The sequence below is a fragment of the Tachypleus tridentatus genome, chromosome 7 (assembly GCF_004210375.1).
Source record: "Tachypleus tridentatus isolate NWPU-2018 chromosome 7, ASM421037v1, whole genome shotgun sequence".
Lineage (NCBI taxonomy): Eukaryota > Metazoa > Arthropoda > Merostomata > Xiphosura > Limulidae > Tachypleus > Tachypleus tridentatus.
Genome location: NC_134831.1, coordinates 87,213,465 through 87,240,961, shown reverse-complemented (window position 1 = coordinate 87,240,961; position 27,497 = coordinate 87,213,465). Strand labels below are relative to the sequence as shown.

The following is a 27,497-nucleotide window of genomic DNA, read 5'->3' as shown; positions in this document are numbered from 1 at the left end:
AGTATGGAATAATAAAGAATGTGCAAATTGACCAGAATTACCTTAAAAAAACACATTAATAATTAATGTCTAACTTAACAGATATCTAAATTAACAAGGACAATGAAGGACACATAATTAAGTCCTGCACTTCTAAAAATTAGGATTATAATAGTAATAGTAATGAACATCCAAGACAATTAAGTTTACCCAGAAAAAAACAAAGTCGCAATCAGTAACTAACTTTCAATTCATCTGAAGTAACTCAGATGACAGAGGACATAAATATCTAACTTACCAAAGTATGAGCACTGGTGACAGGAAATATATAATTTCCCCATGTTTGAATAAGGACAAAGCTATAAGCAGGGCATCTTAACTGTGGATATATCAACTCTGTGTATGTTGAGAATCTGGAAGAACTGGAAATAACAGGAAGAAAGGAGGGAAAGAACAATTCTCCACCAAAGTGAATGAAATGGCACTGGTGGAAGATGTCAGAAAAACTGTCCAAATTTATTTATCACTGGTTGTATTGTTCCTTTGTTTCAAAGTGTCATGTTGGAGATAAAAACGATCACTAGATGTGCATGTGAATCTAGAGCCCAATGAATTTACATCTGTACCTCTTTTGCAGATAAAACTGAAATCAATAGCGTTTTTTAACTGGAACAAATATCTGTGTTTTAATACATTAATCTAAAATTCATCCACAAGTGAATACAAAAATAAAATACAACTGAGCACGCAGGTGCTTATTTTCGTACATGAGCGAGCATGCGCATAAATTAATCGATGCTTATTTTGATACATGTGCTTGCAAATGATTATTTTCATATATATGTGCGCGCAGATGCGTATATTTATACATTACCCCGCAGGTATTTATTTTCGTAGATGGGCGCACGGGTGCTGATTTTGGTACATGATCGCGCAGTTTGTAATTTTGGGAAATGCGCGAGCTAATGGTTATTTTATTACATGCGCGCTAGCAGGTAAGTTGATAGATAAGCGTCCATTTCCGTTCTTTGGTAGATGCGCACGCACATGCTTATTTCCCTACATGAGCGCGAAAGTGCTGATTTTGTGCATAAATTTGTAAATGTGTCATTTACATTGACACGCAAAAGCTTATTTTCGTACATGTGCTTGTATGTGTACAAATTAATATTCCTACATGTGCATAAATTAAAAGATGCGCACGCATGTGCTTATTTTAATACATGTGTGTTCATGAGCTTATTTTGGTTCATGCGCGTGCTAGTACGTAAATTGTAAGATGCGCGTGCACTTGCTTATTTTCATACATGTGCGATCAGGCGCTTGTTTGGTAGATGCGCACGCTGGTGCTTATTTTTTTCATGAGCGCGAAGTAAGTAAAATTGTAGATGCGCTCGCAGGTGTGTGACTTGGTACAATGGTGTTCATATATTTCAGCAAATAATACGGATTCATTATTTTGGCTTTCATTAAAATTATTATAAGCTTCTAATTATTTTTTAATATGTACAGGCTAGCAAAGATGTTAATCAAACAACGGATTTTGTCTGCAATGAACAGAATCAAAAAGGATTGAGATCATGGATATTGGTGGTTAAGGAGATGTCAAAAGTTTCTTCAAATCTTAGGTATGACGTATGGAAGTATTGTCGTCTTTGGAGTACCTGTATATCACAAATCATACTGAGATATTCATTCTAAAGGAACGAAAAGTTCATTGTATGTCAGGAAAATATGCCTCAAATCTTGAATCCACCACCATAGACTTGAATATTTGGAACACATAACAGGGGCGATTTATTCTCGTGTATTTTTGTTAATCTGTCTTCTTCTACCTACGTAAATAAACAAAAAAAATGTGGTCTACACTTTTGGATCATGGGTGTGTTATAAGAGTAAGGTCAAATTCCATTCTTTAGTCAAACAATAGTAAACTACAATTGGCAGTGGATACTGTTGATTGACTGCTGTCATTATAGTATTTCCGTTCAAAGTTAAGGAATTTATAGAGCAAACAACTCTTGAATCGTTTTGTTAGACTATTCAAAAGAAAGGAAATCAACAATAAATCAATTAGGTCAACATGTTTCCTTGGGTGTTTGGATTGCTTGCTTTTGGCTTGATCTGACGAAAAGATATTGAAGCATGTATTGGCATTACGAACTTGATTTAAACTGTCCGAGTGGTTTATAGAACAATATTATTGTAACTTTATTTCTGACAAAAGTTGTATTTCGTGTAACTTCCTGAGAATTGGTATGCCAGAAGATTTGTATACACATGCAGTATGAAGGAATATTAATTTTAGTTTGTTTATAATTAGAAAACAACAGACCAGATAATGGTTTCAGAGGAAGGGTAAGATTATAATATGAAAAATTCAGTGCTTTTACATTACAGCAACAAGATAATTTCACTACATGAATCACATTCTACATACTATTATTTCGATTTTTTTTATATAAAGTAAGAAAATGTTAACCCTAGTTACAACATAAATTCACGTGTTCTTTCATTTTGATATTGCATTAGAACCCTTGTATAAGACACCTACATTGTAAGTGAAACTTAAATGGGTTACAGGAATTATTCGACGCTGAAGAGAATTACATACCTTACCGTCAAAAGCGGATTGAAAAACGTTTGATTTATAAAATTCATATTAACCTGTTACTTTGTTGTATAAAAAAGCGTACAGAATCATATGTATAAAACTATTTCACATTGCTTATTAATATACTGCAGACAATAAATTATTATTTGTTTTCTTAAAATCAAATACACTCTCATCTATGTTACGTAGCAGGAGAAAAACTCCATTCACAAACAATCGAAGAATCAGAATATCTTGTTGCAAAATCAGCAGTTACTAAACCATGTAGCAAATTAATCCTTGTATATCTATATCTGTTGAATGAAAGAAGAAATCACTGTCTCTACTCCAATCATCCACACGTGAAAATAGTAAAGAAAACAAAATCTGAAACACACATGCGCGCACATGTACCAAAATCAACACTTGCGAGAGCATGTACCAATTTTCGCACATGCGCACGCTGCTACGAAAATCAACACTTGCGCGAGCATATACCTATTTTCGCACCTGTTCGCGCATCTCAAAAGGTCGACGTGACTTATGTGTCGCGGGTTCGAATTCTCGTCACACCAAACGTGCTCACCCTTTCAGTCATGGGGCGTTATAATGTACGATCAATCCCTCTATTCTTTGGTAAAGGAGTAGTCCAAGTTGGCGGTGAGTAGTAATGACTAGTGCTTTCCCTCTGGCCCGGCATGGCCTAGCGCGTAGGCGTGTGACTCGTAATCCGAGGTCGCGGTTCGCGCCCGCGTCGACTAAACATGCCCGCCCTCCCAGCCGTGGGTGTATAATGTGACGGTCAATCCCACTATTCGTTGGTAAAGAGAAGCCCAAGAGTTGGCGGTGGTTGGTGATGACTAGCTGCCTTCCCTCTAGTCTTACACTGCTAAATTAGGGACGGCTAGCACAGATAGCCCTCGAGTAGCTTTGTGCGAAATTCCCAAACAAACAAAGCTTTCCCTCTAATCTTACACTGCTGAATTAGGGACGGCTAGCGCAAATAGCCCTCGTGAAGCTTTGCGTGAAATTACAAAAACAATCAAACAAATAACAGGAAAGGAAGTGAAACTAACAATAAAATCTACAAAAGACAAGACACCAGGAAACGATGACATACAAGCCATTCTCCTTTTTGAAAAGGCGTTCAGGGACTGTGTGTACACATAACAGCAATCTTTAACTTATCACTCAGTTCTGGATACATCCCGGTTTTTTGGAAGCAAGCAATAGTCTTTGTGTTCCATAAAAAAAAGGAAAACCAACAAGTAAACCAAACAATTACCCCCCGATCAGCCTGGCCAGCTGTGTAGGAAAAATTCTCGAAAGAATAATTAGTAATAGACTCTCAAATTGTTTAGAAATAACTTGAAAATCACTAGAATTAAAAATGAATTTAGAAAATATAGAGACAGACCACAGATCACCTGGCTATCTAACTTTCTGGAAGATAGAAGTTGGAAAATAAATTCAGGGGAACCTTATACATGTAAAAACGGCTCGTTTGGGTTGAGAAAATATTTTACGTTGAGGAGCGAACAACATTTCGACCTTCTTCGGTCATCCTTTGTAAACCTGACGATGCCGTTTTAACATATATTTCTCTACAAGTGGGTTTTCTCGACATCACTAATTATTATTTCATCAAGGGAACCTTCGCCTTTATTCCAGAGGTTGGTGTCCCCCAAAAAGGGGTAAGTAGCCCTATTCTGTTCATCAATATGCCCTTAAAACACCCAAACTTGGAAGTATGCATCACAATTCGCAGACGATGTTGTGGTCTGGAAAAGTAGTCCCACCCCATCTGTAACAGCGACAAATCTACAACTGTTGTTAGATAATATAGAAGAATACTGTGAGAAATATTGTATTAAACCAAACTTACCAAAAATCAATTAGTTACATTCACAAACAAAACATAAAAGAGATCCTTCCAAATTACACACGAGCGAAACACTTCTCCAGACCACAACAAACCTGTTAGATTTAACCGTCAATACGAAATTAACGTGGGTGAAACATGCAAATAATATATTTAAAAAAAATTGGAAACGCAGAAATTATGCAAATAGTCTAACCGGCAAAAACCAAGAAACCTCACCAGACAACATAATAAAAATCTACAAAACATATATACGACCTACTATCGAATATGCATTTCCAGTATGGTTAAACATAGGACTGAAACACATAAATAAAATACAATCAATACAAAACTTAATAATTACTGCAGCATACAAAGTCTCTCGTAGTACATTGTGAAAATTTATGTACAAATATACAAACCACAGCCAACAGACTCTTGCATAGTTCTCTAAATTACTTTTTGAAAATTGACAAAAGAACGATCTACTGTGTGAACTTGATCACTACTCCAAAAATGATGAAAGTAGACCAAAGTATTAAAGTTAAAAATAACTTTTATAATCTAAAAATTGTCAAATTTCCTTTGTTTAACTCGCAAAATCTCCTAATTGAACACTTGTTTTTAAACATTCCAAACCAAAACTGTGAAACAATCACAGCTGTATGTATAATACACTGTTTGTTCTGCTACTACAATAAGAAAATGCGAGATTATTACACATTTCGTTAATAAACTATAAATATTCAGAATGGCCATTTTTATTAGTGGTAGCTCCTTGAAAAAAGGCATACAAAAGAGGTGATGAGTTAATAGTGTGAAATGTCCACGTTTTCTTGTAAGCAAGTTTTTTATTGGAAGTAAAAAAATTGATATATAAAATATTTTTTACAGACTCATCTTGTGTTATCCCTATTACTAACAGTATACCTTCAATTGAAGGCAAAGAGAGCTTTGAGAACATGGCTGTATCATAAAAATATCCCTGGAAAAATGTTAATTTACTTTATTCAGTGAACTTTCTTCAAAGATAATAACAGCTGGTGTAAAATACTGCTATTTGCCAATCAGCTATTTAAGGGGGAAGATATACATACAGACTTGATCACCAAGGGAATGACTAGGATTGTAAAATTTGTACAAGGATTATAACACAGGATGGGAAATCAAAAGATGGAATCTCTAACATAAAAATGTAAAAATTTCTTAACTAAAGATAAATAGCAATGTATAAACAAACTTCTGTTTAATGCAGATTGTTAAATCTTCATTCTTCATAATGAATATTATGAAATGATTCAAGCAAATAACTCAAAATATTCAAATATCCTGTATCATGTTAAAAATTCAATAAATTTTCTTTTTCCTTCACAATAACTGTATTTAATAACACATTAGGACATATGAATTCATGAACAAAAGAAAGACGAACACTAAAAAAGTTATCAGACATGGATACATTGCTACAGCTGTACCAAACTATCCTTAAAACATCTCAAACTGAATGTTATGAAATAAAATCAGAAATATAATGCCACAATAATAATGTATGTTGAATAAAGTTGTAATGTTTACTTCCATAAAAATAATTTTACGTCATTATAAGCAGAAGTATTAAATGAGAGGAACATCTTGATAGTGTGTCATAAAAATTGTCTTCTTATTTTAGTTGTTAAAAACAAACAGTAACAAAGGCTGTAGATTATATTCATCACGTTTTTATGACCTACAAATGAAATGATGTCTGACAAAAGTACTTGAGGGAGAAGTATATGTATCTAGAGTTGCAGAGTAAATGTTACTACAAAGAACTGTGACTATACAGCAATATCTGTAAGTCAAACACAGCCTATAATAAAAACAATCTACAAAAAACATTTTTTGGAAACTGTGTACTAGTCATTCTGTTAACAACTGTATTATTATTTCTTAACTTAAAAAAACAACAACCAACATGTCATTGAAGTATGCTTGTTTGTTATTGGATAAAACAATATAGTTTCATATAATATAGTACTGGTTAATACATACAAATTACTCTTTAAAACATTAAAAATAAACACCAGCTAACAAAACAACAATAAGTATACAATTAACTTTTAATGTATTCTATCCATTCATCCATCCAATATTTTCAGAAACCAAAACAGATAATAAATATACTGTGTACATAAACATATAAATATAGCTCTATATACAACTCAAGCAAAAAAATGGTATTATTAAATTGGATCAATTTACCAAACATTTATAAACTGATTTTATGGAAATTGTTTGGTTTGCACACAAAAGGCACTTGAAAACTATCTCCCAAAACTCAGCAACAAAGGTATGGACAGATAGTTACAATACACTATTTTGTGGAAAAAAAAAAAGTACCCACAAACAAAAAAAATGTACAACGTACTATGCAGATAAATATCTTTCTTAGTTACTAAACAAAAAACATTCCACAATACTTGATTTCTTCAAACTGAAAAATATCAACATCTAACACAACCAGAAAAATAAGTATGTTATACAGTTTCTTTGCAGCAGTTATAAGTTTATAATGATTAATAAAATATTTTCCAAACACACACACAAAAAAACAGTTCTGACTTGTTTTATTTGAAATCTACTTGTAAATATTATGTTTTAAAGTTAGTTTCTAGATAAATTTTTATTATTTACACAAAAGCAAAAGCATGACAATATTATCAAATTTTATAACCTTTTAACGAGTGTTAAACTCCCAATTCAGTTAAATGGTTTTAGCTGTTTCCAGAAGTGTAAAACTAAACATAAAGAAGCACTTCATAGTTCAAAACATCAAAGCAATATACACATATTTACACTAATTATTCATGTCCACAGTAACATACTATTCTGAAAAAAAAAAAAAATGTGTATGGTCAAAACAAAGTAATACAAAAGGCTGGGACAAGAAACAACTAAATGTTGAACATTCAAGAGTAAGCAGTTTGAATCATGATGTGACCACTGAAGTTCAACCTGACAAAATGGATTGTAAACAACTACGAGTTTTTGTGAAAACATTTAAGAAACACAGGGGTGATACCTCACAGAACTTTCCACCCTTCATGATGGTTATTAGCTTACAAATATTTTGAACCCTTAAGACAACTGATGGTCACAGAAAATTTTAACCCTTATCACTAATCTTTGTAGCTGTTGAAGGCCTGTGCAAGGGAACTTGCACTATCATTAACAAATTGTTTTATATTAGTTAAAAGGCCACTCTGACTTTTTTTCACAACAAAAACAAAACAAGAAAGTATTTTACTCACTATCTAAACATGGCTATCTTTTGTTAGAATTTTATATTGTACCTTTTTCATTTGTCTGAATCTCTTGAGTATCTAATATGATTCACAATAGGTATTCCAAGAATTAAAAAAACAAAAACAATATATAGTACTATACTTGTACTAACATAAAATTATATGTAAATCACGAGTACCGAGCCTTCTGTTTACAATCAGTAACAGGAGTAATGTTACAAAAATTCTTCTTCATTAACAAATGTTTACTAGTAGTTCTAGTGCTGTAAACATCTACAAGTTTGGGACCACAAAATTGGTATTTCATGTAACAAACAGAAGCAGAAACAGTATAGTGTTAGAGAGAAAAAAAAAAGAACCCCTTAATGTTTAATTACATCTCTCCCATGAGCAGTCAAATTTATAAATGAAAAAGCATGAATGATATATAAAAAAAAGCAACACTTAATGACTGTAATTATGAAAAAAATTGGATCTTAACATATTTTTCATGAAGTATGTATTATTCACACAAACAAAGTAAATTATATTATCTTATTATTAACTGCACTGGACTATTCCACTAAAACCTCTTTGCAAAGGAAAAGTATTTAACTACACCATCTACCAGATAGTGGGGTTTATTTAATGTAAAGTACAAAAACTGTTGACAATTATACCCCATAATAACCTGATGATGTGTCATTCATTATGAGCCTAAAATGTACAGTACAACATAACTAATAATTATTTTATCTAATTAGTCAATTACAATTCAACCAGTAGCATACTTATATGACAAGTAAAAGGCACAACTTTAAATGTTTCATAAAGTTAAGCACAACTAACTTCTTTCAGTGTCCAATTATTAGAGAAACATGTCAAACATTATTCCCATTTTAAGATTCTTTAAAAGTCCTTTTACCATTTGTAGACTATCCTACCAAACATTTCTTACAAGCATGAGATGTGTGAGATTTATTTCAAAATAAACTGAACACTGGCTTTCAGATACGCAGCACGTAAATATGTTTAATATTAAGTAAAACCAGCTCTAAGTGTCTGATGTAAGTAGAGGATGAAAAGTCTGTTTATACAAATTAAACTACCTTGTAATATTACTACAGACATATTTGTTTTGTATATGTTACAAACAAACTGAATTATTCTATAATAGTAACATACATATGCTCTTCTCCATTAGTTTGGTAAATGTTACAAACAAACTGAATTATTCTATAACTGTCTGATGTAAGTAGAGGGATGAAAAGTCTGTTTAAAAGTCAACAAACTGAATTATTCTATAGTAGTAACATCATATGCAACTTTGTCAAATTATTTAGCACCACAAAAAAGTCACCTTATAGCAACATCAAGGTACAGCACAGTGACAATCATTTAGCCACTTTTTCATGGTTGTAGTACTGTTTGTTTGTTTTTAGCATCTCCCACTATATTAGAGTATACCATATTAGCAGGGTAACAATCACATTACCATTGTTTTTCCTTGTCAGAGTACTGTGTTTTTCTAGTGTCTGCCATTAGGTTGCAGCAGTTGTGTAAAGCAACAATCATTAAGCCATTTTTGAATTATTATAACACAATGTATTATTATGTTACAGCATACCAGTCAACTATACCTAAATTATTGTACATAATACTAACTGTTCTCTCCTGTATTGTCTGCTCACCATTTTACTTCACCACATACCAGGTTGGCAATTTTACTTTGTATCCACATGAAAATGTTTCTTCTAGTAATCACTGGGACCACACTTGAATAACTGTATTAAGTACCATTCTAAAAATCTCATAAAGGCCCTTGGTGTTTGTTTTGAAAACACATCTTTACAGATATTGTTTATACAGATGACTCTCTCAACACAACTATATCAGTGTGTTGAATCATAAAGAAGACAGTTTAGATCTATCATAGCTGCTATTTATTAGACCACAAGGTTTGTTTATATTCTAATATCTGTATGTAACTTTACAATTAGTTGTTAAGTTATATTCAGAAAAACACAAGGAATTCAGTTGTGTCACAACAACAGTTTATTAGATGATTCAAGTTCATTTTCTAATATCTATGTATTACCTTGAGACCAAACAGTTATGAGCTGGCTATTAAATCAAAGGGAAAATTAGAAGAGAACTATAACACTGACCCTAGTTGAATGTCGTTTTTTTATTATTTGTGCTAATATCACAATTTAATTATAATATCAAACTTCCCTTAGAATCACACTCTTTCCCTATTCTATAACACAATAAATGGGCTAAACAAAAAGTGATTTAAAACTGAGAAATAAAGCAACACATGGGTCAAATAATTTTAATAATTTAGTGTCATAAACGTTTTTGTCTCTCACAAAATTTTAAAACTATATAGCCAAACAATCAAAAACTGGTCAATATGTTTTGTGAGAAATAAGTAGAAAGTGCACTTCTTGGCCTAATTTCCCTTTATGGCAGACATGAATATGGTAAGCTCTGCTCTAGAACTGTCCATTTTTTAACAAAACTACAGTAAAGAATAATAAGAATCTTTATATTTTATTAATGTTAACTGAAAGCCTGGTTCACTCACTTCTCAGAATAATTGATATCAATGTTCTTGACATTGAACAGTCACATTTTACTAATTCATTAAACACACAAAAAACTGAATGGATACTTTCCATCAAGCCAGTAATTATAGGAAACCAAAATATGTAACAAAGGGAAGAATAAAGTACAATTATACTAATCACTGTTTGATGTTAACTGTCTGAGCTGTTTCAGGACGGTTTCTACCAACTTCTTCTTGTCTCGTTGATTCTTTTTTAATGGTGAAAATATATTTTTCTTCTTTTCTGCTTCTCTCACCCTTAAGGGAGTAAAGAACATTAATTCACACTAAAAGTATGGACAGGTCAAATTAATAATATTTTAAAAAATTAGTAAATTATATTATTAACATTGTACAAATCTTTTTCATTCACAAGCCTGAACAAGACCTACCTAAAAAAAATAAGACCCTTTAAAAAATGTTGCATTATTTGAAACTTGTATTTTTTAGCAATAATTTTATTTCTAAAACAACTTGAAAGGAAGTTATACACTTTTCATAAATAAATAAACATTGCAATTGGTTCAAAAGCATGCATTATAAAATATAAAGTGTAAACACACCATTGTAAAGTAAAAAACAAAAAAACCTTTTTATCTTTATAACACAAATTCATCAATCAATCAATTCTTTTATAAGTCTGCACACACAAATTTGCCCTAAACAATGTTTTAGGTAACACTGCATTACAAATCATTTGCTACTAGAAAAAACTCAAGTGATTCTGGGTAATTAAATAGTTTTGGTTTCAGATATGTAATCAGAACTTGTCCATCACCTCCAGATTTTAAGATACTGTAGTATCTCACTACTTTATCAACAATATGTGTAATACCATACAATCAGCTCAGTTCAATAGGTTTATACTGTGAAATTAAGTTTACATAGAAAGTTTAATGAACAAAAGGAATAAATTTTTGATAACTTCAAACAGTAACTGTATTGTATTGGTGTAAAACTCCATATATATTGTTCATATGTGCTACTTGTTCTTGATAAAATTATAATGACTTGCACCAATTTTGCTTCATTCCATGTTCACCTTTTCTGCCCAGGAATATTTGAGGAGTCCTTCAACTGAGCTTAAAATGGGCAGAGTGATACACCTCTCTCTCAACTGCTTTTCACTCACTCACTCAGTTGATTACTTTGTCTGGCTCTGTGCACACTCAAAACAAAGTCCATCTTCCTCACATCATACCTGTGATATAATCAAATAAAATCAAAATTTTGTTTTTAAAATATTTTAAACTAGTTCTCTAAACATAATTCTTTTATACTTTTCAGAAAATTATTTCATGTACTGACTGCTTTCACTTCAAGTCCAAAAACCACCTAAACAGTTTATGCTACATTTGTGTTGTACTGTTTCCAAATCTGGCTTCACACAGTGGCTAAATAAATGAAGAGCAATTGTGTCATCAATGATACAATGTGAGCCCAAAGATCATCTTAACTGTTATTTTTGCATTAATATTTCTGGATATTCAGACAAAACTAAACAATACACTAAATATCCAGAGATTGATTGTGATGAAACCAGTATCTCATGGGGATGATTTTCTTGTGTCACATCCAGCAGCAAAGTGGGAAATAGAAGTTATACTGCAAAAAAGACAATGAATCATCTTTACTTCCTTCATTTAGTAATTTTACCCTGTGGCATCTCAGCATAAACTGCCTCATTTGATCACACAAGATGAGCTAAATGATCAGATCTGTGACTTGTTTTATACTGAAACAGCATGGGAATTTTCATTTACGGCAATGGAATTTATCATAAAGTCTTGCTTCTCACTACAGCATGCAAGATACTTTGTGTTTCTGTACAAATGTTGATGCACTAATTGAAGAATCAAGTACTGAATATACTCTCAAGAAAGAAAACATTTTACCAATTCATCTAAAGTTAGTGTGAAAACTGTGCTTTTACATAATGGGAACACTAAGCCATTGGTTCCTGTTATTAATGCTGTAAACATAGTAGAACATGCAGCTTATACCTGAAGCAATCAAATATCCACTACTGCTAAGTCTATAAAGTGAGTATACTAAACACTGTAGTCTGTCTGGGATAGCCAATATCATAAAATTCATTTAAAAAAAAAAGAATGGCCAGTGAGAAAATTATGTTCCAGGAAAACAGAAAGTTGAGTTCCAACTTTCACTGAATCATCAAGATATGTTTCTTCCCCACTCCATCTGTCTTATAAGTTTCAAAATTCAGTGAAGTAAAATCTAAAAGGTGGTATCTTTGTTGGGTCACAGATTTGGGAAGTGCTGATGAATGGTGATTTTGAAACATTACTCAGTCAGAAAGAACTTCCTGCAAGGAAATCACTCAAACTGGTTGTTAAAATTTTCTTAGGAATTTACAGAGATGAAAACTATGTTGTGATGATTAATGATATCTGGGTCCAAGATGTCACTACAGTTACACTTCTCACACTTTTAATTAAGCTTCTTATCAAATGATCTAGGTGCAGTGAGCAATAATCTTGGTGAGCACTTCCCTTAAGTTATGTCTATAATAGAACAGTAACATCAAGAAAGACAGTGGAATCATGTGATGACAGAAGATTACTGTTGATTCTTATAGCATGAAACTAACAACATACATAAAAGATGCAATAAGTCAGTCAGGTATTTTGTAAAAGAAATAAATAATAATACCATGATGAAAGTTTTAAACATAGCTTAAGTGTATTTTCAGTATATAATTACACATTGTTTTTAACATTCTTAAATGCAATTTTCAATAAATAAATAAAGTTATCAGAGAGAGTTATTTTCACAATATGTAAGAATATTTAGAATAAACATAAGATAACTCAAAAACTAGAGGTGATCAGTAATATTCAACAATTTTAGAATCAGGATCAACAAACTACTCATGAACAGTTGTATTTTTATTGTGGTAGAGAAGCTTTTGTGCACAGTGTAACTTCTAAACATATAATTACTGTGCAAAATTACTCAAACACTTATATGCTTTACATATTTCTAAAAAATTACTTTGATTGAATGACTTAAGGATATTTCAACACATAAACAAAAAAACATGAATTTTATCTCATAAGTACAACTCAAAGCTGATAGTTAAAACCATATATAACTTATATTATAAAGAAGCTTACACACAGAACAACCTTAAATATAAAATTTTCAAAATTACTTACAGATCAACCTGTACAAACTATATACTTCATGATATTCCTACAAGTACCTATATTCTTAGTTATGCCAACTAACAAGACATGCTTTAACAGATATGAGGTGTTCTTTCATTATAAAAATCCCAGGCACCTAGTTATCATAAAAAAAAGGTTAAGGAAAACTATCGTATTTATATGCAAGAAAGTATCAATTAATTGTGCAAATTTGTGGTAAGCACTGTTAAATATATGAATAAACAAACATTCTGAATTTAAGTGGTTTTCTACTAAATAAAACTAATTATGGCTAAATTAACTAACACATTCATGATTATTAACTTCAAAATGTAAAATATAATTTTAGTTATAAACATTATACCATAAATTTAAGATTTTATTTCTATCTACCTTAGAAAAATAATATATTGATAATATTTATCTACTTTGTATTCAATGTTTTATTACTCTCACATTACACGTGGAGATGAAAATCTAAGAATGTTTATTTAATGTGAAGCATTGGAACCTATCATCTTGTGAATATGTGCAAATTGTATGCATGTATGATTAACTGACTACACAACAGACATTCAACTATTATTAAACTCTCAACAGTTAAAACTGATTCATTAATAATTATGGTATTAATACAGAGAATTCTCAAGTTATGTTTAATATATAACTATGATAAAAAACATCTACAGAGAGAAACTTTTTGGTAATAAAATCTACAACTGTTTCCAACTTCTGATCAAAACAAAATACCTATATAGTTCAAATAAAAATTAAACGAGTAATGAATATTATATACGTCTAACATATCACCATACTTATGATGATTAGAAGGTATTGATTCATCTGTTATGGTACCCTCAATGCAAGCAAATTTTTTGCTATAATCCCAAACACAAAATTCAGCTAGCTTAGGAGGTTTAGTTTTGTTCTAAACACTTATCTTAAGATAACAATGCAAAATAATCCTCATAAACAAATATATATATCAAACAATTTAACCAATACTAAAAAATAAACTAACATTAAGGAAAGAAAAATAAAACATTACTTTAATCACAGTCTACAACTATTTATCATCTTACCTTCATTCTTTCTAAATTTGTATTTACATCTGTCAAAGGCTAGTTGAGAAACTAAATAAGACTTAACTTTTAATTTAAAAAATGAAACTTGACATCTTGCAGGACATGTCTTGGAGTAAGACATCAATAGTATCAGGTTTCTTAAGGGCAACATATAACTAGGTAACTAAACATACAACTTTTCAGGTGGCTATACGTTTCCTTTTTCCTTTTTTAAAAATCAAAACATGCATAATAATTATTGGAAAGACTTTAACAATTTATAATAAAGCAAGTTATAGTGACATTTAAAATTAACTTTGATCACTTTTATGTTCCACTTACTTTTCAAGCAGAACTACAGCAACTTGTGGGTTTACCCTTCAATACTTACTATTTTCTTGTCCATAGTCATGAAAGTAGGTTGCCCAGTCCCATGTCATGAAAAGATCTAGAAGTTATAAGAAAATATAACTACAAAAATTCTGCAAGATAAATTCCAGTGCACCAAAATAAAGTAAACTGCTATACATAAATTAACTAACAAAAATTACAAGAAGAAGGAATTGTACACTATAAGTCAGAAAGTAATAATAAGAAATCAGTTTTAGTGAAAGGAGACTGATGGACTCTGTGACTAAACTAAAATAATTGGAAGATGTGATATCAAAAAATATATGGAACTATTTTACTTGGTAGAGTTTCCACAGTTAATACATCTTTAATTATGTTTGTTTGTTTTTCAATTTCATGCAATGCTACACGAGGGCTATCTGCACTAGCCATCCCTAATTTAGAAGTGTAAAACTAGATGGAAGTCAGCTAGCTATCCCTAATTTAACAGTGTAAAACTAGACGGAAGTCAGCTAGCTATCCCTAATTTAACAGTGTAAAACTAGAGGAAGTCAGCTAGCTATCCCTAATTAACAGTGTAAGACTAGAGGGAAGTCAGCTAGCTATCCCTAATTTAACAGTGTAAAACTGGAAGGCTAGCTATCCCTAATTTAACAGTGTAAAACTGAGGGAATCATGCACTTTAAATACTACACATTCACACTAAGACACAACTAGCTATCATCTGATCTTAACATTAGTAACAGAAGGTGTATTTAATGGCCTAAATATAAGCATTGGGTGTAAAACATTATTATAACAAAGGCTTAGTTGAAACACTACTCCATTGAAACCCTTGGTAACTTTTATCTTACTTTTGTCTATACCTCAATGTTAATTAACAACTTAAAAAAATATAAATAAAATGCTATTTAACTTATCGTGGTGCAATAAGTGAGCCTAGGGTATTATTTGTTTTATAATTAAGCTTAAAAATGTACTGTGCAATAACTTACTCTAAGCTCAATAAAGACAAAATATCAATTCTAAATCTAAATAATTTCTGAATTAAATTGTTTTGTTCTATCACCAAAGTTAACAAGAATAAAAAACAAACCAATATGTATATTAAACATTCACAACATAAATACCATAGTTGACCTAACAATATCAATTGGGAGTTTTGTTACAAAACAATGATATAAATTGTATACCATTACTATTAAAAAAAAGAAGCATGACACAAACTGTTTATTATATATATTAACACCAGAGGGACATTTAGAGTGTTCCTTCTACCACACACATTATACTCTTTAACACTGTAAATATGTGACAGCCATAAAGCTTCTTATTTCCAAAGAATGCAACATGTAGATCTTCAATGTTTTCAGTTTACTAAAATGTTTAGTTAAAATAAAGTTAAGTTATTTGAATTTTTAAGTCTATCTCATGCTACTTTTATCATTTTTATAAAGTACTTCATAACTTGTTCTTAATGTTTCATGAAAAATTTAAAATCTTCCCAGTAACAGTAAGCAGAGCCAATCTTTATGCATATACTCAAAAGGTGATTTACAAAACTATAACTTTTATCTCTGTATTTCTATAGACTGGTGGAACTTTTAAGCAAATAGGTCTATTCAGATACCAATAACTATTTTGAATCTATTCAATGTTACACAGCGTGGCTTTCAAATGCATTACTAAACTTTTGGAAAAGAAATAGCAATAACTAACATACTGAGCAAGACTTTAAACTGAACAAAATACACTATTCATTTCAAGCAGGCCAAACTAGCCTAACAATCCTTTGACTGTTTATGTACATGTGAAACTGAATGAGTGTTTAAATCTTTATCAGTACTACATATAACCCAATAAAGGTGACATAAAATATTTTAACTAGATTGACTATTCCTTTTTTAGGATAATAAAGAGCAATGATTAGTAGGGCACATTACAAGTACAGATGTTGATGTCATTTATGTCAATAATAACAGAAGACATTCCTGTCATGTTTAGATGTACATAAAAAAATGTGTGCATCACATGAAAGATGGCAGTGACAACAGTTAAAAAGATGTTAAAACAGTTTTCACATAATAGAAAAATAAAAAATAAAAAGGAATGGGAATTACAGAAAATGATAATGTAAAAAAATATACAGGAAACAATACTAATATATGGGAAATAGAAAAATGAATAAAAATACAGGTGATATTAATATATAGGAAACAATACTAATATACGGAAATAGAAAATGAATAAAAATACAGGTGATATTAATATATAGGAAACAATACTAATATATGGGAAATAGAAAAATGAATTAAAATATAGGTGATATTAATATGTAGGAAACAATACTAATATACCGGAAATAGAAAAATGAATAAAAATATAGGTGATATTAATATGTAGGAAACAATACTAATATACCGGAAATAGAAAAATGAATAAAAATATAGGTGATATTAATATGTAGGAAACAATACTAATATATGGGAAATAGAAAAATGAATTAAAATATAGGTGATATTGATAAAAAAAAAAAAAATACAAAGTTGTTTTGAAATTTTTTTAACAGATGCACAAAGGTCATTAATTCTAGGACTAAGAATGATGTCATACTCTTATAGAATTTAACAATGCTATCCAATAAACATCCTTAATTTCTTTCTAAAAGTGGAAAAGATTCACAAATAACAATGAACAGTTGTGTTGAAACTTGAGAAAATTAAATAACCTTAAACAATATCAAACCTAATGAAGGGCAGTTGCTTGAAACACTAGTTAAATAATGTAACTGTTTTATCCTTTTTTTAACTTTAGGTGTTTATAAAAACAATATTTCTTTTGTGAAGTAAGAGAGGATTCCATGTACTGTAGACCAGCACAGTGCTTCCTTGTACCTAGAAAAGCATGAGACCTGTACAAGTAAAACTTTATACAACCTTCCCTAACAATGGCTAGTGACCAATAAAAGCCAGCCTATTAACCTGAGACACACATCCTCTAATACAAAGAAAAAGCAATATGCAACAAAATTCACATGATACAAACTTGAAACTCCCTTGAGTTAAAAAAAGAGAAAACAGACCTCCATGATGGTCACTGAATATTTAAACTACTGTATATATATATATATATATATATCAACCAGTCTCTGTATCAAGAAGACTAATGATTGATTTTCAGCCACGACTACAAAATAAATAGTTCTTTGAGATTTCCAAGAATATGGAAGCAGATTATTTGTCAAAACACAGGATAAAAAGTAATGAATAACTGGTATCTAGTCGTTAATAAAAAGTTCTCAATTAACAATCAGGCTGAAGTGACCATACAGGTTACTAACCATGACAGTTCATGAGCATCAGAACTATGGGATGGACAAGACAAATACAAAAACTTGTTCACCATTTACCATTCAGATAACTAGACTAGACTGATGTTTCAGGCAAGACTAAGAAAAGAGGATTCTAAAGTATTCTAGAGATGTTTCTCAAGCAAATTAGAATGACCAAATACAAAGTTCACCAAAATAATTATAGCAGAAGTAAACAATCTGATTAACAATTACTTTGAACTTCTTTTAAAGCCTGTAGAAAGGTCCAGTGATTTAGTCAACAGAAAAAAATAATAAAAAAAAGAGAATAAAAGCAAATAACTACATGAAGAAATCACAATTCCAAGAATTACATGACAAAATAAGTCACTCTCACATACAGCTGTGATAAGACATGTAACTGGATTACTCGAAGTTCAAGAGAGCGAAGTCAACAAAAAATGTATCAATTACAAACATATATGTGACATTTATAATCACGAGTACAAATGCCATAAATATATTGACGGATGTCACTGACAATGAATGTAAATCTCGTGTATATATTTGGTTCCCAGATATATAAAAAGTGTTCTTGACTGAAGCCAACGGGCAAAATTCCAGATTAAAATGCACACAGAAGCATTTAAATGACATAGTCTTAAGTACTCACATCAGAAACTCAATGATGAGTAGTGTTGATAAACAAAATAACACTGAAAGTCATATCTGTTTATCTGATCAGAACAGCAGCATTTTAAAATTAATTTATATGCAAATTACTGAATTATGTGCAAAATTTAACTAAACATCTTTACAATCCATGCATGTGAATGAAATTAACATTATAGTATATAATTTAATGTTTATGTTATCCAAGTTTTAATTCTTTGTTACAACAGAAACATTTAAAATAAATATTTTGCTCACATAGTTTGCTTGTCACATGATCCAAGTTATATAAAAAAAATCTCCAATTTAACAGAAACTGACTGTAAACACATAAGCTCACAATGCATACAACTGTCTAGATGCCAATGTATTTTCACATGTCCTTTTGAGACATACGATATATGCAGTCTTAGAACTGAATCCACTGCAAAAGAGAAATAGATTTTACAGCCTTTTATGGGTGCTATGCCAATCTTCTATACTTTGGAAACAAATTTATGATGTACAAGTAATTAGTTAATACAAGTGTGCAAAGATGTTATAAAGAGCTCAGTGTACACTCCACTCCACCAACAGTTAATATGAAATTGGTGTACAGTTTTTGTACTGAAGTCGAAGTAACAGCCTGCAGTACTATTGTCTACAGCACTTACAGTGGTTTGTTACCTCAAAATGCTATAGTTAGAGACAGTTGAATTGTACTTAAATCTATTTTTTATATTTTAGTTGACTATGTATAATTTATGTTTTAAAAATCCTATTTGAGTGATTTAATTGTTTTTATAAGCTTAACTTGTTACACAGATTGTGAAAGCTTTATAAACAAGATGGTATCTATAACAGCCATCCTGTTTTGGCAACACACCTATGTGGGAATTTCTCAAAATAACTTCTTCATAAAAGGCCTATTGGTATCAGTTAACATATCAGAATAAATAGTGACAAAGAATTTTAAAGGAGAGTTAAAATAAACTATAAATGAAAAGATAAAGACGTTAAATTATGAATATGTGAAAAAGATGTGACTATACTAATAAATTTCTATAAAGATTTAAAGGTATGTACACATTTTTGTTAATTTTAAAAACATTTCCCTGCACTCTCTGTTGATGATGACAAATAGAGTTAGTAATACGGTTGCATAAAAGAGAAAAAAAAGTACAAACATTTACCTTAAAAACAACAATTGATGTTCATTTATGAGGTTCTAGAGGTTATGCAAATGAAATGTAGAAACAGTAAGGTAAAACGTATTATTTTTTATACTTTATGTAAAATTACTTTGCATGTGAACTACTCAGAGTCCAAGTGTAAATAACTACATTAAATAATGAATTTTATCAGAAAAATCCAAAAATATTTACAAAATAAAACTTTTGCTGAAACTACTTACTTTAATGAAAGTTTGTTATCAAGTTTTAAGGAAATAATTTCATTAACTAGTTTCATTTTTGAAAGGCATTTCATGAGAGTTGCATACTTTTCTTCCTATGAGCATATATCATTCTTCAAGGTTTAATGTCTTCCATAATGTAACTGTTAATTACATATCTATATACATAATATATGTCTATGTTACATACATATACAATATTAATGACTATTCTACAGCAACCACATAAAATGTATTTAGTCCAAAAGCAATGTTTACATTACTTGTAATATCTTTTAATATGAACTTAAATAGTAGAGTTTTGTAAAGGTTTACTAACCTGCCTAAGATCAGCAAAGCACATCTGAGTGCACCTTCTTCAAACCCTCTAACAGGTTCTGAATTAGCAAACACTATTGAAGACAAAAAAGAACTCAGTTTAGTTTATATCCATTAGTGAATAATTATTATCTGTATTTGTTTTAAAGGCCTTAACATAAAATATTTGGATTGCCAACACAATTCAGTTTTATTGAAGCATAAAATGCTGTTTTGTTTTTGTCTTTGATCTGCTTAAACATAGTCTAGAAAGCCAACATCCAAATGCAGTGGAGATTGTGTGAAAAGTGTATCAAAATGTGTGGAATAAGATTGACCTCATCAACGTTTGTAGAAACTTACTACAATGAAAGAAGTATTTTCATAATAATGCATTATTATGGCCATCAAAACTGAACATGATTTACAATGAAATAGTTCCAAGGGCAGCAGGAAACCTGAAAGTTGTTCTTAAAAGATAAATGAACCCTTAAACAAATAATACTGTGTAAGACTATTAAGTATTCTGATTATTTACACAACTGAAAAATAAATAAGAACAAAACTACAATAAGAATTTCATTAATTAATCAACAACAAAAATAAATCTCTTCACAGAGAACTAAATCTAATTAAAAAAAATACAATTCCTAATTGACCTAAAACTTTAAGAAGTTAATTATTCTTGGGTATCTTTGAAATTAGATTTTGATAAAAATGGTTTTATGTTTCAGATGTGGTTTAAATAAACAGTTTCAATTTTAAGGTAATAACATTAAAGTGTGATGGTCCATAAGGTACAAATTTTCCAAACTCTTAAAATTTCTTGATTTGCATATACTATGTTAACCTTATTTCCCCAGATGTTAAAAGCTTTAAAAAATAACAACAAAAGCACTTTCAATTTTGTCCATAAATCATCCATAAAAAGATCATAGCATAATGTGTTTGCTAAATGCAAAATTTCCACCTTCAGTCATTGTCTAATTCAACAGAAATTCCTTTGTTGCAATATATGGAAAATAGTCAAGTAATGAAACTGTTATTGTATTAACGTCTATCTTTATATTGTGCTGTTTGTGTCCCAGGAACCACAGTATTTACATTATACATACATTGTACCTCACTACTATAACAACTGAATAAAACAAGCTAAACCAGGTTAATATATGTGATTCATCCTCACTGTCAAGCTGAATTCAGAGAAAGTACACCTTACTTAAAGAGATGGGACTAAATATTTGTCCACAGAAAACCATCCTTTCCTTTTCACTACTGGCTTACATTATGCACTATATCTTATTAGTATGATAATGCTGACTTAAAACTGTAAAATGTTCAAAGTTGCATCACCTACTTAAATCTTTTTTTTCTACCTTTGTACTAAACTCACTGACTTTAATCTTTTGGGATCTTCTAGAAATTTTTCCCTCCATCCAGGATGTTTTTTGGCCTCTAAAATAACAAGTTAGGACTGAGAGATGCCTTGGGTCTCTTTTACAACTGGATGATATATCCATATCGAGGCTTACAATATAAAATTGGATATAAGGCACCTTGTTAATTTGGAGGCCAAGAAAACATACTAGAGAGAAGGAAAAATTTCTAGATGATCCCAATTTTCATGAAAATATAGGTGATTTTCAACAAAATAAGATATTAAGCAGGGCAACAGTGAAAGTTATGATTCCTATACAGAAAATGTATTTCATATAACTAGTCTCATTTAGTGCTGCCCTCTATGTGAAAAAAAGAAAGAAAAACATGCCACAAGCCTTTTTCCTCCCTTCCTTTGGAAATGACTCATTTTAATGTCCCTCGTGCAAATTACCATGGATAATCCTCCACAAAGGAAAGTGCTATACACTCATTATACGTGCAACTTCCTCTATTCAGTTCTATCAAATTACTGTTTTGAGTTTTAGTGGAGAATTGAATCACTCATTTTCAGTGGAGAGGAAGTACATTTTATGTATAGAAAAACTAACTTCTGATATGGTACATTAGCTGTACTTATATAATCAGATAGAATCACACACTGAATTGGTGCAAGGGAAGAAAAGAAGCACCCTTTGAAAGAGTACAAAGGACACACCTTGAGTCTAAAGAATTAGATATGTAGATATGATGTGGGAGACTACACTACTTCTAAATCAGCCATACTCTTCACCAATCTGGGAAATGTGTTGTATATTCTGGTAGACAAAAACTGAGAAGTAAATCCAATTAGTATTGGGGAAAAATGGAAGTGTCCCCAGACACAAAGTGGCTAGGGCATGATGGACTGTACTTGACAACTACATCCAAAATCTGTGCTGCTGGAAACTGACACAGATAGAGAGGGTGGGTGTAGAATGAGGATCATACCATCTTCACCTGAAATTAATGAGACCAGAAGGGATATCAAACCTCTGACTCCTGAAGAGAGAGTATGTTAAGAATAGAAAATGGTATATCAACTTAGAAAACCTGATGACCTGGATTGAAAAAATGTGTATGAGAGAGAAATTGACCAGAACCAACCTAAGACAAATAACATCTTCAGAATAAGCTACACAAAAGACAGTTGAAGGGAAAGAACCAGAACAATCCCAAGTTCCTCCACCATGCTGTATCAAGGCGATTGTAGGGGCGTAGGCACCTATTGTTTGTTGGCCCTACCAGCCATATAAGTTAAACCAAAAATTAACTTTTAAGGAAACTTTTCATGGACCTATAGTTTTCATAGGCACTAGGCACTGTGCCTAATAAATAATTCAGCCCTGACTCCACAATAAAGATAAAGTATAATTGAAGGAGGAAGTCAAACATATTCACTACAATGTGCAAAACCTTATGTTTTTTGCTTTTACTCTATATTATAAAACAAAAAAAAGGAGACTGAGAAATTGATTGAAAGACTATGACAGATAGCCAGTCTTCAGTTTTAATAACAACAACAAACAGCTGGAATAGAAACTGTGAAAGAGATGATTTCCAGATTCAATGTTCTGTTGGACAGAAGGTCTTGAACTACCTCCAACAGAAGCTGGCTGTTAATGGGATTCTGAGGAAGGAAAGAAATGGATATCTGTGATAAAAAAGAGGAAGGTAAAGGAAGCATAGGACATGTCCAAATAATCCACCAATCTGTGGTGAAACACTGCCAAAAGGGAAGAAAGTCACACAACTGAGCTCCCATCCAGTTATCAACTGGTACTGTTGATATTATGATGATCTACACTGAAAAAACACCTGGAAAGAGGAACAGGTAAAAGCTGGGAAGCACCAGGATGGGAAACAGGAATAGGGGCTTGTCTTGATTCCAACTGTGGCAAATGAGCTACCAAAACGAAAGGATAGAGTGTTCCTAGCATGCAATTCAAAGGGTTTGGAATACGTTTGAAAATATACTAAGAAACAGAGCTACACATGATTTCCTAAGTGGGCAGCAAATAAATCTGACAGAAGGCTGCATTTTGACCCAGTATGTTTCAACAACAGAAAATTATGTATGCAAGGTGAGAGTAGAGAATGAATCATCTTAGAAGTAACAAAGGAGAGGCTGTTCCTCATAAACCTCAGGACTTTTGTACAGAGTATCTGAAAGTAAATGTATGGTAGATAAATACCACAAAAGTAAGGATAAGACAGAGGCATGGGTTAAAAGCACTGGAAGTCAGGGGGTACTCCCAAATTGGCAAAATAGATTCCAACACCTGTGAGTCTTAAAACGGATAGGCTACTTGATGGTTCGTCAAACAAACTATCCACAGCACATAGGAAGCAAGACATGCTGGAACTCTCAACCAATTATGAAGTAAATTGCTTTGTATGAACCCTAATATCCAAAGAAAGTGGGAAAACTAAATATGGTAAAGAAGAACTGAGAACTATCATACAACAAAAAAGGATGAGGATTGTAGGAATTCATAAAAAGGGATAAAACATCACATACCTGAGAAATCATACCTAAATACGCAATATTAGACCGAGCTGACTCTGCAGGAGGTGTACAGGGAAACATGAGAAAATCCTGTGGTGGAAAAAGGCTATAAAAATCTTTCTCGGAATGAACAGGTTCAGATTGTTCATGAGATGAATAACTTCAAGAGAAAGTGGCTGACTCACAGATTGACCAGTCTCTCACTGAATAATTGCAGATAATTCCATTAACAGGGTTGCTTGCACCTCCAGCCATAGTTACAAAACCGGCACTCTGGGCTATATCTACCTCATGTGCTTCGTAAGCACTCACGAATTTTTCAAAAACAAACATGTACAATATTATATCAACTATACTTTGTCCTATCCATTGCCGACGACCAAACACAATAAGAACAATATTTATATAAGCAACGAATCTTACGGTGAAGACGTTTTCTAAACTGATAGAGTGTGATCACAATTCATTGTATTTGTCAGAAGACATTGATATTAGGCCTATGATGTTATTAACTATACGATTTTTATATTCAGCCCCCTAGGTATCTTCATGGGAGAAAATAAATAAATTTCTTTTTCTTGTAATTCTGTTCCAACCAGTATGTAAACAGTTTGTTTATGATGCTTTTATTTTTTAATATTTTAACTCAAATTGGGGAAACTTAAGGGAAGAATAAAAAATTTTTAAATTCCGTATATGTAATTTACCTGCCAGGCGAGTTGTTTGAACTATTTTCACAACAATAATTGTGATTATTTAGCAAGTATTATTGTGAAACAACAATGTCTTATTTTGTAATAAAATAACGTAAACATTAGATGTTTTTCACACATATCAATTTGTATATTTTAAATTCAAATCAAAGCTCTTTAAAAATGGAACTGTGGTTTCTGTTGCCTCATCATAAATTTCACACCTTTAGTTTCTGTAATTTGTCAGCTTTTAGCGTTTAATCCGTAACCCGTAACTTTTATCAGCTCTTAGTGTTTAATCCGAACTCCGTAACTTTTATGATATATTGTTGTGGTGTTTCTGTTGCCTCTAAGCATGATGCAGAAACAACAATATCTTATTTTGTGATAAAAATAACGTAACCACTAGACGATTTTTTCACACATTTTTGAATTTATATATTTTAAATTCAAATCAAAACTGATGTAAAGAACTGGAATTTTGGTTTCTGTAGCCTCATCATAAAATTCACACCTTTTTAGTTTCTGTACTTTGTCAGCTTTTACCGTTTAATCCGTAACTCCATAACTTTTATCAGCTTTTAGTGTTTAATCCGTAACCCGAACTTTTATCTGTAACTTTATATCATATTGTTTGTTCTTACGTGCTTACAATATTTATAATATTAACAATGAAACAGTATCTTAGCAACACAGATAATTAGGAGACATTTTGTAAAAAGTTAAAGCTACTACTGCAAGCAGATTTTAAGATATAGAGATGGTGAAGTTTTTTTTCAAATCATTGATTTTTATGGCATTCTATGCTGTAGTAAATGCAATGCCTGCACACATCAAACTTAAACATGAAAATATTGTACTTGGCGCCCCACAGGTGATTCCGTGTGTCCCCGATAGCATTGGAATCAATAGATATACTTTTGATGTTTTCCAGTATTATTGGTTTGGCCCCTACGGTGGAATAGCAACAGACGATAATAAAATTCGGGTAAACAAAGCCACGGGAGATTTGATGATTTATAAATTTGATTTTTCTGATACCGGTGTGTATAAGTGTGTTATTGAATACTCAAAAAACTGGGAGATAAAAGCACAAAAAGCAATTTTCATCACTCATTTCTTGGAAGGTAAATGCTTATAAGAATCGATTTTGGTAGTGTTTAGAAGTAAAAAAACTTTAAATTATGGATCGGATTCCATCCATTTTTACTACAATTTATGTAAAGTGTTATAAGTTCGATATATATTTAATGATTGTACATTAATTTTCCAAAATCCATGAAATCACCTTTCCAGCTACCAACATACAGCTCACCGCCATTGTTTCCGCGTTAAGCCTGCAGTGTTAAAATGAAAATCAAACTTGTCTGCAGATATAAATTTATCATTACGAAATACTTTTTGATTTATTATTATTATATACAATAACTAAATACATACATAGATAGAATAAATTTAATCAATAGTATTACACAATTAATGACATTAGACATTCTGTGAAGTCAGAAAACGAGATAACCTATGTTAGAAATTAGAAAAGGTTTTGTTGTTTTCTTTACAAGTCATAGAACAAATAATTTTAAAAAATCAAAAGTGTTGAATGATTTCTTTAATCGTCTGTGAAAATATTGAAATTACAAAATGCTACAGTGTTATAGCAGAAAAATGTTTCTTTTGTTACAAACACACAGTAAGTTCTGGTATTCAGAGACATTGTTTAGCCACTTTTCACATCCAAGCGATGAAACGATACATTCTTATCATTTGAAATAAGAAAGTTTGAAGAGCTTATTTGATTAACTGTATCTGTTACTGAGCATATCTTTAATTTTGATCTGAGTGTAAGACTAGAGGGAAGGCAGCTAGTCATCACCACCCACAGCCAACTCTTGGGCTACTCTTTTACCAACGAATAGTGGGATTGACCGTCACGTTATAATGCCCCCACGGCTGAAAGGGCGAACATGTTTGGTGTGATGGGGATTCGAACCTGCGACCCTCAGATTACACGTCGAATGCCTCAACACATCTGGCCATTCCGGGCCTTTAATTACCAAAATTTGCGTTTTCATATAGCAAAGCTACAAAGGATATCCAATGTACAAACCGAGGGGAAATCGAACCCTTAACTTTAGCATTGTATATCCTTATTTATTATTAATTATGAAAATACATTGAGTTGAAACCTCCTGTGACCTACGATACAATAGATAAAGAACAAGATAAGCTATATTTGTTAGATTTTGTTTATACCTTACAGGATTTCCAATGTATGAGCTTTCACGAAGAAAAGTAGTTAATAATTTGTTATGA

The 27,497-nt window shown here is 31.4% G+C and overlaps 1 protein-coding gene and 1 long non-coding RNA gene across 18 annotated transcripts in view; one reads left to right on the top strand and one right to left on the bottom strand.

Moving 5' to 3' along the window:
* LOC143256124 (exocyst complex component 6-like) overlaps nt 1-27,497 on the bottom strand; it is a 415,504-nt gene that overhangs the window by 341,448 nt on the left and 46,559 nt on the right. For 6 of the 17 annotated variants that reach the window (XR_013031125.1, XR_013031111.1, XR_013031115.1 and 3 more), the window contains one exon: nt 11,297-11,511. Coding sequence is in view for 1 of the 17 variants with exons in the window: in XM_076512908.1 (XP_076369023.1) it covers nt 14,953-14,992 (40 nt within the window). In the remaining 16 variants the exon portion in view is untranslated. Of the gene's footprint in view, nt 1-10,179; nt 10,569-11,296; nt 11,512-13,489; nt 13,617-14,886; nt 14,993-19,135; nt 19,578-20,589; nt 20,663-24,504; nt 25,017-27,497 lie in introns of those variants that run through there. The other 11 variants (XR_013031123.1, XR_013031122.1, XR_013031129.1 and 8 more) reach the window with 10 other exon arrangements.
* Nucleotides 9,916-10,327, top strand: LOC143256127 (uncharacterized). Its single transcript, XR_013031161.1, has 2 exons — nt 9,916-10,045; nt 10,230-10,327. It is a non-coding gene; the product is annotated as an uncharacterized LOC143256127 (long non-coding RNA).